At 50.1% G+C, this 12,527-nt stretch overlaps 1 protein-coding gene across 1 annotated transcript in view; it reads right to left on the reverse strand.

Moving 5' to 3' along the window:
• The window catches only part of FBXO42 (F-box protein 42), a 48,133-nt gene that overhangs the window by 10,591 nt on the left and 25,015 nt on the right, over positions 1–12,527 (reverse strand). Inside the window, exon 4 of the mRNA XM_075172556.1 lies at positions 11,884–12,018. Coding sequence (XP_075028657.1) covers positions 11,884–12,018 — 135 coding nt within the window. The remainder of the gene's footprint in view (positions 1–11,883; positions 12,019–12,527) is intronic.

Consider the following 12,527-nt stretch of genomic DNA (forward strand, 5'->3'; position numbering starts at 1 on the left):
CCCGGGGCTTTGCCCCCTTCTCTCTTAATAGCTGCAAAGGAGGATCGCTGCAATCCACGCACCTCGATGCTGCAGGAGAGGTTTTATCAGGGTCCATCCTGAGCATTTCTCACCAGCAGCATCCCTCCAAGGTGCCGAGTACTCCTTACGGTGAGGTCACCCCGTATTCCCCTTCGCAATCATCTCACCTGGTTTTGGGAAATGCAAATTTGGCCCTGCGGTAAAGGGCACTGCTGTTGCAAAAGCTGCCTTTCCCTCCAGGTGGGTGGAATCCAAACGCCAGCCAGCCATCCACCTCTCCCCGCTTTAATACTTGTTTTTCCCCCTCACCTTAAGTGATACCATACCCTGCAGACTTTCAAGTGATTTGAGTAACAGTCTGACATCCTACACACAACAGCTCTGATGTTAATTAAAGAGCTCAACGCTCGGAGAGAAAGGGTTGATCAGCTCCTGCGACTTGTCTTCCCTCCAGGAGACAAACGGAGGGATGGAAATTGCCGTATCAGACTACACAACGCCGTAATAACCGGCTAATTGTAGGGAAGGGACCGAGGTATGTGCGGGTTAGCGGAGGAGCGTGCCCCGGCTCTGCTGAGCTCCACAGTTTTTGCTCAAGTCACGCTCCCGTTTCGTTTGCCACAGCACGAGGGAGGCGGCAGAGGCATTTCAGACGTCGGAGAACCCCAAAATTACTGGTGTTTCAGGAAATGGCTGCCGTGTAATTTGGTGAGATTATAGCTACCACGGGGCTAAAAAAACCTCAACCATCCTTTAAAGAGCATCCTGTGGGCACAGGCAGAAAATTCTACTTGAGTAAGTGCAAAAAGCTCAGTGTCGGGAAGAGCGGGGCTATGCTCGTCTCCAAATTTGCTGCACGGAAAGGGCAGCTATTTGCTGAAAACCCGACATCTACCCACTGAAAGCCCCAGTACAACACACGAAGGGATATTCAGTCCAGCTCTTTGCATCTTCCTTTTAACCAGCCCTTCCCTCACTTGCTGTCTTCCCCCTTATTTTCCTTTTTAAGCCATCGGTTCCTGCACTACGCTTTCTTCACACAAGGAGTGCGCTTTTCTCCTTCGTTCCGGTAAATCCAGCGCTTAATGCCAAACTCGCTAAATATTTCATGCTAGGAATAAATATTCACCTTTTGGACTACAGACAAGCATGAGCTAGTGCTTTGTCATTCCGCATGCCTACCAGATTTAAGGAGATTTTACAGCAGATGCTTTTGTGAATGATGTAAAAATCAGGCTACGCAGCACGAGGATTTAGGGAGTCTTTGAAAGCACATCATGCTGGCTAGGGTATATACTGCAAAGCAAATACTGCGTATTCAATCTCGAGTATTACACACATAATCTTGGTGGACAGGGTCCTTAAGGCAAAGGCATAACAGCAGCATCAGCTTAAAGAAGGAAAACCTCGAGTCGGGATGCGTGCCCGCTGGCTGGGATGCCTTGGAAGGACTCTTGCCGATAGGTGTCAGCACAGCCTGCCCGAAGTCTCCGAGCAGGACCTTTCCAAAGGCTCCTCAAAGCTCCTTCCCAGCTGACAAGACTTCTCCAGCCATGGGACAGCGGGGTTTTATTTCACTGACCCCAAAACAGAGCTGGCCCCAAAGGTGAATGTACCTGCCGAGGAGAGAAGGCTTTGTGAGAGACCCGGGAGGAGAAAGGAAAGGAATAACTTGCCATAAAATGAGCGGGGAGCTCATGGTCAGACAAACCTCCATCACACCTGGGTACCTCCTGCGCCTCTTGCCGAGGGCAGCAACCGGGATGACGGCACCAGCCTCGGGCAGGAGCCGGTTCAGGCTATCAGCTTCCTCTCTGGTGCAATGCGTTAATTATATCTGAGACAACACCAATGTAAACAAACAGTATTTGTGGCTGGGGCACCCGTTTGCATACTTTTAAGCCTTCTTTCTTGAAAAGGAAATAAAATAGAAGGTTTCACAGATGCCCTGGCTGGTCTCTCAGCCTCTTAACAGCAAATACCTTGGCTCCAGTCAGCCAAACTCGGACGAGCAGATATCTGCAAGAAATTAAATTCTCCGCAGGGCTGTGATATAAGGGTCAGGAAAAAGTCAGACCCCTGAAAGGAAAAAAATCCTTATAGCAAAAAAAACTCTTGCAAAGTCAACCCTAACTTCTGCTTAGGGAAGAAGAAAGATTACAGGTTTGAAACATTACAGGCCTGCACTTTGAGACCATTACAAAAGCAAATCGCTCTCCGCATGGTGGCTTTCCGAGGTGGAGGAGGAGTACTGCAGGAGAGAGATTTCTACTCATAATTTCAACAGCAGGTGCTCAAAGTCTCACCCAAATCTCAGGCATATGAGACATTCAAGTTTCCAAACTCATGGGGAGCTACTGGATGCTCAGCACCATCGAGACACAACTACTTATTTGCCTATATAAGGACTCCCAACCCTAGGAACCTATTTTGGCAGATCACGGACTTCTTATTTACCAACAGGGCTACAAATAGTTTTCCCCAATTTTGGTATAGCATGCTTGTCAGCAGTATTTTCAGATGGCCCGGGGTCATGTTTAAAATGAGCGTGTACTACCCGCGATGCTGAAAAGCGGCGTGCATCAGCCAGCCCTCGACAGCCAGCCGCCCCGTCCCTGCTCGAGGCTACCTTTGTGCATCGCAAACGGGGACCAGGCTAAAAATTCTCTGCATCCGTCCCGGAGGCCGGTAAATGTGATAGTGGGAAAAATTCCTCCGTTAATCTCTGGGGGGGATCTGTGCCCAGGGAGCTTCTCTCTGAGAATCTAAATCCGACAAGGTTAAAGCAACAAGCTATTTTTCGTGCCTTTCTGCTCGATCCACGCCGACAGTGGCTTAAGAAGGGACGCTCTGTCTTAAGACAGAGACACAAGAAAGCTTCTAGAGAGACGAATGCCATACAGGCAGATTTAAAATCCTGACTAAATCCTTCTCCCTCTCATCATCCAGGGACAAAAGCATTACCAAAACCATTCCTCATCGAGCCTCTCGCTCTATCGGATGCGCAGGCTTGCTGGTTTTACCACGGCAAGGTCGCCAGCTCCCATTTGAGCAAGCGTTCCCGTAAAACTCCTGGCAGCTCTTCTGACCAGCTGGGTGTCTGCTTTTGAACAGGAGCACGAAGGGGTGGCAGCCAGCGAGCTGTGGAGCGCAACAGGGAAGGGAAAGAAAAACCAGCTCCCCTCTTTCAGGGCTGTCCTGATTGCAGCCTACACGGACCCCAGGTCCTCCATGTCAGAGATCTCAAGGGAAGAGATCCAGCATCCTACGGACTAAAACAAACCCATGGGCTCAAGGATGAACGGACGCATGGGATCTCCTCCTGCCTGACTGCATTTCTGCACCAATGTACAGATGCTCAGCTCTTCCCTTGCCTTAAAGAGAACTGCAAGTCCCCGGACCTGTACTGAGGCAAGAGGAAAACCAGACCATGGCTTAAAACACCCATTTCCCTTCGAGCCGCTTCTCTCCTGGCCTCCTCTGTTGCATTTTCCCCTCTGCATCCCCCCCCACATATCCCTACCACGTCAGGCCAAACTGTCCGAGGCAGGACAGGAGGGCATCCAAAGGGTAAAGCACCTTTCCCTGCGGAAGCGCCACGGTCGGAGAGACATGCCTCGCTGACCTGCTGACGAAAGCAGGCAAGCCATCGCTCCGAGGAGCGAATTTCCCACAGCAGGGACTGTTTTTCCCCCCGTGTTTCGCCTGCAGATAAGAATTTGCTGAACATCCAACTATCACGGCACACTGAGAGCAGGGAACGGGAGAGAGAAACCACCAGTTGCTTTGGCCTGCTGCTGTAAAACCATCTTTACCAAGACTCAGCACCACCGTGACAGCTCATTAGACGCAAGCCAGCTCTGCTGCCGCCGGCCCCGAGTCCTGGGCCAGTCCCCACCCCCATGTGCGGGCGAGTTCAAAGCGATTCCCGCCCGCCTCCGGCACCGCATTCCTGCGATGCCACGCACGGTGATGCCGGAGGGGCAATGGCAGCAGCATCCCAGTGTCCCTGCAGACAAGGTGAGGACCAGTCACTCCTTCCTTTAATTGCCGAACAAACTCTGCCCCCGACCCTCAAGCTGTAAGAGAGGAACGAAGTTACGGAGTGACTTAAAGACCTCTGCAGATATTGGGAGCATTTGGAAATGCTTCCAAATGGGAACCCGGCTTGGGTGCATCACTAAAGACAACGTACTCCGTGCCGGCTGGGGCAAGGGGCAGGCTGCAGCCAGGCACGATCAGGGGCGGGGAGGAACGGAGAAAGCCACGCAGCGAGATGGTTTTCAGATGTGGTGCTCAAGAATAAGAGGCACAGGGTTTGGTTTTTTTTTTTTTAACCCTGGTAACGGTAGTTCACATCCATTTCCCATCATGCTGACCAGCTGAAGAGTTTAAGGGCTTTACTTCTGAAGCATTTAAGCAACCGCTCTCTCCAAGCAGGTGCCTTTTTTTTTTTTTTGTAGAGAGCAGATTCCCAGGCAGAAAGCCTCCAAGAGCTGTACGGACCCCCGGGAAGAAGAGGGGAGTCTTTCAGCTTTTCCTGCCCGGTTCTGGCGAAGGCATTTGCAGGATAGATCCTTGCGAACAGCAGATCTCATGCCTAATTTGCATGCGTTTTCTACCTCTGCGTCCCTGGCGCAATTCATGCAACGCTGCTGGGTCAGTCGTGGCAGGGTGTCCATCCCGAGGGGCAAGAGCTACCCTGCACACAACAAGCGACGCTGGATGAGCGCGATTCAGAAGACGACGGATCCAGACGTCGAAAAGCTTTCAGAGGTTGAACGCAAACAGCCAGCGAGGCCGCGAGAACGGAGGAGGACAGGGCCTGGGAAATCAAAGGGAGGGTAGATGCGTGTTGTAAACCTAAACCCACTCAGATTAGGCATCTAATCACCGCCGCAGAGCAATCCTATTGAACCCAAACAGCGATGGATTAATCTCCTGGAAACCAGCCCTTCACACACAAACAGTGCTTTCCCAACGAGGCATCACAGCTTTTGGAAAAAAAAACCTTCATGTGCTGATTTTTCATCTCTTGCCCTTGAAATATTTTACATTTAATAACACAAATTTCATTAGAAACATTTTTCGAAACCACCCAAGTGAAGAAAGAAACAAATTAGCATCCTGTCTGCCTCACACAGACTAACCGAGGGACCGAAAGGCACCCAGAAACACCCGAGCTCCATGGAGCCGCAGCTCAGAGCCTGCCAAACAAGCTCTGGGCTTGCTCTCTGGAAGGGCAGTAATGACGTTTAAACTCTATACTCAAGGATGTTGCTTCCTTTGGAGAGCAGGGCGTAGCTTGCCGTTTCCAAACGCAGCAAACCCAGCTGCCTGCGCACTCCCTGCAAGGTTGTGTTTTGCAACAGAAGTTGTTTAAGGTTTGCACAGACGCAGTTTGCACCTGGGAGCCGCAGACTACTGCCCCACGTACCTGCAACGGGACGACCTCAACGTGTTTTGCAGCATTTCTATATGTAACACCAGCTAGGTTTCTCTAGTTACCATAATTCTTCTTCAAAAGATGCACTTTGCCTTTTATTTCCACACTGCAGCTTAACATTTTAGAAAGACTTCATCCTTCAATGCTTCTTGTCACTCCCTGCCCGAGAGGAGAACCCCAGGCTGGAGGATGTGGCTGTCAAAGGCTACTACCACTTTGCTCCTGGTTACTCATCTCCTTTAAACCTGTGAGCCCGAAGAAGGGAAAAAAAATCAATATATTTAGTTGGAGAAAGCAATTCCAAGCAACTCGTGCTGCGACAGCGTCTGTCCTGAAGGACAGCACGAACGAAGCCCAGAAACTCGTGTTTTTGTTTCAGAAGGGCAGAAATTAGCTGCGTGATAAGGAAGCTGCGGCCAGGCAGCAGACTCGCCAGAATTAAGGCAGAGTTTCCAATGGGGTCAAGTCACTCTGGGCTTGAGGGCTCGAAGAACATCTTGATCGTGGTGGGAAAGTCAGCGATTTTTCGACGATAACGTGGAAAGTTTTAGCTCTGCGACAGCAGAAATACGCCCCACTGCTACTACACTCAAAGGGCAATGAGGAAGAAACAAACCAGATCAGGAAAAGAGCTGAAGAAAAGCTTTCCTCTCTTCCAGGCTGCATTCAATACTACGACAGCAGAAGGACACTGTACATATTGCGAGGGATTTCCATCCGTTTCATTAACCTGTTCTACTTTGAAGTATCAGACACCCGCAGCCAGTAGCTGCGGTCATAATTAGAGACGTTCTTCTGTGCCAGGTATCAGCTTTTCACTCCTTTTGATTCCCAGGAGGCCAGCAGCTACGACATGGCTTCGGTGTGCTCAAGGTGATCCCAAGTTTTTATTAAAAAGTTAGGCGTGCCTTCAATTAAAAAGGGCCGTTCAACACCGCACCAAGTTCAGAAGCACACGGGTACACGAAGACCATTTTGCAGCCCTCCCCTCGAGGGCTGTAAGTGAAAACAAGTTGGGGTAAATTTTGAAAGTTTATTTTCAAAACCTGCTTCTCCTGGTTTCCTCCCTTACGTACATGGGAACGTGTTTGTTTTGCTAAGAAACACCTCGCAAACGGTGTCTCGGGGACCGGCAGCAGTCCACAGTGAGAAATGCTCCTCTAGAGAGGCTACCAGCATGGTCAGGTCAGGATTTCGCAGGTTTTTTTTTTTTTTAATCCCCAAAGCAAGGATGTGCCTTACATCACTTGCTACGTTACCGCAAGGCAAGCCACTCTGCAATGGGAACAGAAGAATTGCAATTCGGGGTCAGAGCAGAGTGTTTCAGTAACGCGTCTCAGCTGGTTACTGCTATTCAGAAAAAAGAAGATGCAAAACACAACCAAGGACTGAACAATCTGCACAATCTCGGGAGATCTGCAGACACAGTGGGTTTTAAATCCAAATGTGAGAAGGTTTCCACTACTCTAACAACTGTTTACTCTTTAGAAACCCCGCCGATCCCTCAGACTACCCTGCAGCCAAGGGTCCTGCGCGTTATTTACGCCGTGCATGAAGGTGCTGCACCGATTTGCGGATGCGGAGGGCTGGATGGATGTCTGCTGGCTCTCAGCTGCAATGGCCGAATCCTTTCCTCGGGAAGCCCAGTCCTTCGCTGTGGGTCACGTCTCCTTTCAGCTCCACAAATCTCACATCACTGAGGAGGCCCCAAACAAGGAATCTCACCCCGGCTCGGGACCAGCGTTATGAAACTTCACCAACTGTTTTGAAAACTTGCCACTGTTTTCTCCGAAGGAGATAATGAAAACAGGGCTTTTTTTGCTCGAGGCAAGGTTTTTGCCCAGCTTCGTCAGGAGCAAACCGCTCCGCTTGCGCTCAACGACTAACGGAGAGGTTTCTGGCGCTCTCAGCCAAGAGAGCCTCCCACCGCACCACATCTGATACAACCACCTGGGGCAGTGACAGCAGAGTCTCTACCACCTCCTTCGGGCTGTTATTTTGTTGACACAACACCATCAAAAGCACCTTCCCCTCGGCTCACAAGGGGAAACCCGATCCTCAAACTCCAGCAGCTCCCACTCAAAGCGCAGAGGGGATCTGGGGGAAGAGCAGAGCCAAGAGGAACCGACACGGGAGAGGTTTTTTTGCACACTTACTGCGTCGCGTTAAGGCTACCCAGGAGGTTTTAAGTGCAAACTTCAGGCTGAAGGTCTCTACCCATTTTCAGGCTAAAGCAGGGAGGATCAGCTGCTCTGATGTGGCTACGTCTTGATGCTGTGAACATGACAAAGAGGATCAGAGCATCTAATGAACAAGTTTTGCCTCCAAGCCTGTTTTTAATCCTGAAATCCTGAGAAAGAGATGAGAAGCTTTCCCACCTCCCCAGCAAAAGCGAATGCAGCATGACTGCAGGGAGACAAAAACACCAGGAAACAAGTCCTGGGGAGTTTTACCCCCCCGGCGGAAGGGTGGACGCGGGGCCGGCTGCAGAGCGAGCCTTTTCGCAGCAAACAGGAAAAGCGGAGCCGTGAGTCTCCTGAACTCCTGCGATACCAGAGCGGGACATCACGGCCCAGCAGTGGGAAAACACACTGCATCAAGGTGGGGAGCGGGGTCTTCCCAGCTCTCTTGCCTTCCCAGGGAAGACGGCAGCGAAGAGGGGGATCACGCCTGGCTGAGGATGATAAAGCAGAAACAACAGGGAGGAAGCACAGACCCTGCAGGACTTCAGCTAGCGTTCCTCTCCCTGCAAAGACCTGGTCTTTATATCGTCATTCTTTACTTCACAAGCACAGTAAAAGGCTCTGTTTTTAAAAAAAAAAAAGCTTTCCACCTCTGTCCCGTAAGCCCCTGGGAGCACGGGCAAAACTACTGGCATTTTTCTCTCCGATTTAAAAAAGGTATTTCCCAGTTTAGTGTACGGTTCTGGCAGACAGAGGCCAAGTGCAGGGCTCCTGAGGAATATAAACTAACAAATACAGGAAGGGAGAAAGTCTGCAGAAGCAGTCTGAAATAGCACAGGCAGGCCAGAAGGATAACTGCCTGGGGATACGCTCTCAATTCTGCCTCTAAATTATCCGCTGCAGCCCGAGGATGACATGAACGGGAGACAGAGACAACGGCAAAGGGCCTGGGTCAGCGCTGATGGCCGAGGCAGCCTCTCCCAGGACCTGCCAGCAGTTTTCATTGCAGAGAGATGGAAGGGATCTCATCCAGAGTGTTTCACAGACCCCCATGGAAATAGGACAAACCTTCCCTGCCACCGGCACAGCAGATCCAGGGCCGAATCCTGGGTTAGCCAGCTCCAGGCGTCAGCAACCCCACGCCAGAGCCCTGACCACGGGAACCCCTGCAGCTCCTGCATTACCCATTGCATTAAGTCCTGGGAGTCCCCATTTCAAATAGGTTTTGGTTTCTTTCCTGGCTGTTTCAGCTGCACGGGAGCTCGTTTCTGGCGAGCACCAGAGGACTATCGCCGCCGAAGTCATCCTGCCTGCGCCCTCGCTGCAAGAGCGGCGTGCTGCAGCTTGAGTTACAGAGGAGTCGAGACTAACCCTCGCCTCTAGCTGGGTAAACAGACTCCAGTGTAAACCACCTCCAGTCCTCCATCAGGTTCCCCTCCGTGCAGATAGGCTAAAAGTCAAAGAAGTGCCCGGATTAATTATGCAAAGGCGAAAAAAGCATCCCCAACACATGGAGAGAGGCACCTGCCTCCCAGGGACCACCTACTCTGGGATAACTTCCCACATAATGCAGGCCATTAATTATTGCTCCCCTCCTGCTCCAGCAAGACTCGTATGTGGGAGCGAGGGAGGTGGAAAGCAGCTCCAAAGCGGGCAGAAGAGCTCGAGGGAGAAGAGTTTAGAGGCATTCCTGTTCACGTTCCTAAAATAGAGATCCCGCTGCCTTACCCTCCTTTGTAGAGCATTAAGCCCCACCAGCAAAAAGCGCTACATAAAAGCTAGGCATTAACTCTCTTGTTCTGCTCCAGCCCAATAAGTAGAAAGTCAATGCCATTGTTTTGGATCTAAGCAAAAAAATACTTTGAAACCTCAAAAATTAGGGATTTTGGAAGCAATTATCTCCCTCCTCCGTCTCCAAGACTAAAGAAACACGGGCCAATTATTTCTTTGAAGGCTAAATATTTACTCCGAGATGAAGTGCAGCAGCTCAGGCTGGAGATGAATTATCCAGCTCTGATGTCATCTAATGCCTGCAAGTAAGAAAACCCAAACGAAAACAGGTATGAACAAACAACAACAACAAAGGGTGTGTTCTCCTGGAAAAGCCCTTCAGAGAGGGGAATGGGATGAAGCTGTTTCAGCTCACCTGAGCTGTGTCCAAAGCATTTACCATGGTCCTGGCACCACGTTCCCATTCCCTTTAGGCAGCCCTACCCAGGTCTCATTAGACAAGATGCCGACGCTTAATGAGGGCGCAAGTAGAGCACGATCAAAACTCTCCAAGCTAAAACTGGCCTTATGGAAAAGCCATCGTCTTATTCTGGAGCAAGACCTACCCTATAGAGTCCTTAGGGCCAGGTGTGGGAACTCCTCCACCACCTCCACGAGCAATTAGCCTGCACACACATCGAGCTTTAATCAATCAACGTCAGCTCTTCTTTTTAAAAAAAAAAAAAAAATCCCTCCTGCCTTATTTACGTCTGACTCCTGAGTTTCAAAGCTCTCTGCTTTTGCCCCCTCCAGTCACTATTCTTTCCCAGGCAGCGGGTGCCAACCCTCTGGTTAAGGGCACCGAAAAAAAAAAAGCAGTTATGTGTAAGAAACCACCACCGGCACAAGCGCGGGGTGACTCATCTCCTCTGAAGACGGAGGAACAAGAGCGCTCTCTGTTCGGTGAGACTGCCTGAAGTTTCAGTTGTGATCCCATCTCGCTACATGCGCTCATGACAGCATACAGAAATATTTCCTCGGGGGATCTTCCCATGGGACTTAACTCTGACACATATTCCCACAGGACTCGTTCTTTTAAAAGTGTTATTTGTTAGTAAGGCAGTGGGAATTTGACTTTGCGAAATACCAAGAGAGTGACTGAGCAGAGTTGGGTGCCGGCAGCTGGACTCGTTAACGCGACTGCGAGTCGTGCCCCGCATTCAATCCGACGGAAGAACTCGCTGGGCTGCAAGAATAGATGTCCTGGGTCAGAGCAGAGGTCTGCGTCGCCCGGTATCCTGTTTGTGCTACCCATGGCCTCTTCTCCACCCCTGGGCAGAGGGAGAGCGCTTCGGCAGGGAAGGAGGAAGAGCGAGAGCCGGTTTCCACATACGTGTAGGCTGTGGCTTGTTTTCTTCCTCCATTTTAAGTGCATGACTGCTTAATTCTCACCTGTAGGCATCATACAGTGGATGTGCAGACGCAAAAATCAAATGAAAATATTAAGAGTTGGGTAGACTGATATCCAGCAAGAGGTCATCAAGCACCACGTTACGTGTTAACATTTCAAAGTGACATCCGACCAATTCCCAGATAACACCAGTATGCAGAAACGCCTGGATTTTGGAGGACTTCATATAAGAAAAAACGTCAGACAGGAAAATATGACTTTAAACAGTAACTGAGTAATCCACAATACTTAGAGCACATGAGGCAGGGTCAGAGGGAGTCTGCACCCAAGCAGACAAGTCAGCAAGGAGCACTCGGTGGATGCTGAGCTCCTTTTCTTCTTCCTACTCTTCATTAAATGTAAAGCTTTTGCTGAAATGGCTAGTTTAATACTGACTTCCCCCGCTTCCTCCTTTTCCTTTCGTTCTTCTCTCTCTTTGTCAAAATATAAAGCTTTTGCCGAAATGACTAGCTTAATACCGACTATCCCCCCGCCAAGAGCTTCCCCCAATTCTTCCGCTTTTCTCAAAGTTGTTTTAGTCAAATTCAGAAATATACGGAAAACAAGCGTGCCGTGTGTGACATTTTGAATACAAAAACCAGTGTGGGAAATCATTTGTGGCGTTTTCCTGCCCTGCTTAGAGCATGTGGACTCCAGGAATGTACCTGTTTTCCCACGCTCTCCCGGTTGCTGCGGGTAGCCCGCACGGGCATGTCTCCTCCACTCCTCAAAATACCTGAAGTGGCACCTACCGAAGTTATTAAAAAAAAAATAAAATCTCAGCTTTGGGACAGCGACTCTTATCAACACAGGCTCTCGTGGCCGCAGGTAAGTGTCGCTCATCCTGCATGGCACGAACCGGCAGCGAGCAGCTGCTCCGGGCAAAGAGAAACAACCCAGCGCAGTGCCGCAGGCACGAGGATATGCACAGTCAAAAAAAAGAGGCTATAACCTGAAAACCGGTCAGATAATGATAAAACACGTGAGGAAATACAGATTCAGACCAGCCAGCCCCAGGGATGAGGTAAGTTTTGATAAAGTGGTGGGGGAGTTGCACATCTGCCACCTCTCACCTGATGCCAGGGGCCGGATCCACTCCTTGCTGTTCAGGTCAAGTCTCCAGAGGTCGTTGAAGGCGGCGTTACAACTGCTCTGCGTGCAGCCACCGAACACGTACATCGACTGGTTAGCGTCATAGTAACACGCACCTGGGAAAAAGCAAACATGCAGATTAGCTAATTCTCTGACCTTCACGTTTTTGGGTGAAAAAAAAGATCATTTTCTTCCCCCCCCTGCGTTTCAGATGGGCAAAAAGCAGAGAGGCTGCTCCGACGTCAATAAAACCACGGGCCAGCTTAGGGGTATCCCTGTCCGGTGTAAACCTCCAGCAAGAACCTTCCGAGACTATTATCCCTTCAAGCAGAGGGAAAGTGCAAAGAAAGCTGCCTTAGAAGTTTGCAGTTAATTAGATTAGCTACGATTAACGCACTCAGCACACTTACCTTCTCTAAGCTAGTTCGTATGGTTTATAGGGTTGCCAAATTAGACTGAGAAACTATGTACTTAGACCTGGTCGCTTATTCTCTTTTTCCAAATCTGACAGCATTTCACCCTATCCCATCATAGAAAAGCACCACTGAAACACACGCTTCTTATGCGAGCATTCCCTTTGCTCCTCGTCGGAAAGGATTAGGCAGCGGGATGGGGAATGGGGAGG

The sequence above is a fragment of the Calonectris borealis genome, chromosome 23, assembly GCF_964195595.1.
Source record: "Calonectris borealis chromosome 23, bCalBor7.hap1.2, whole genome shotgun sequence".
Lineage (NCBI taxonomy): Eukaryota > Metazoa > Chordata > Aves > Procellariiformes > Procellariidae > Calonectris > Calonectris borealis.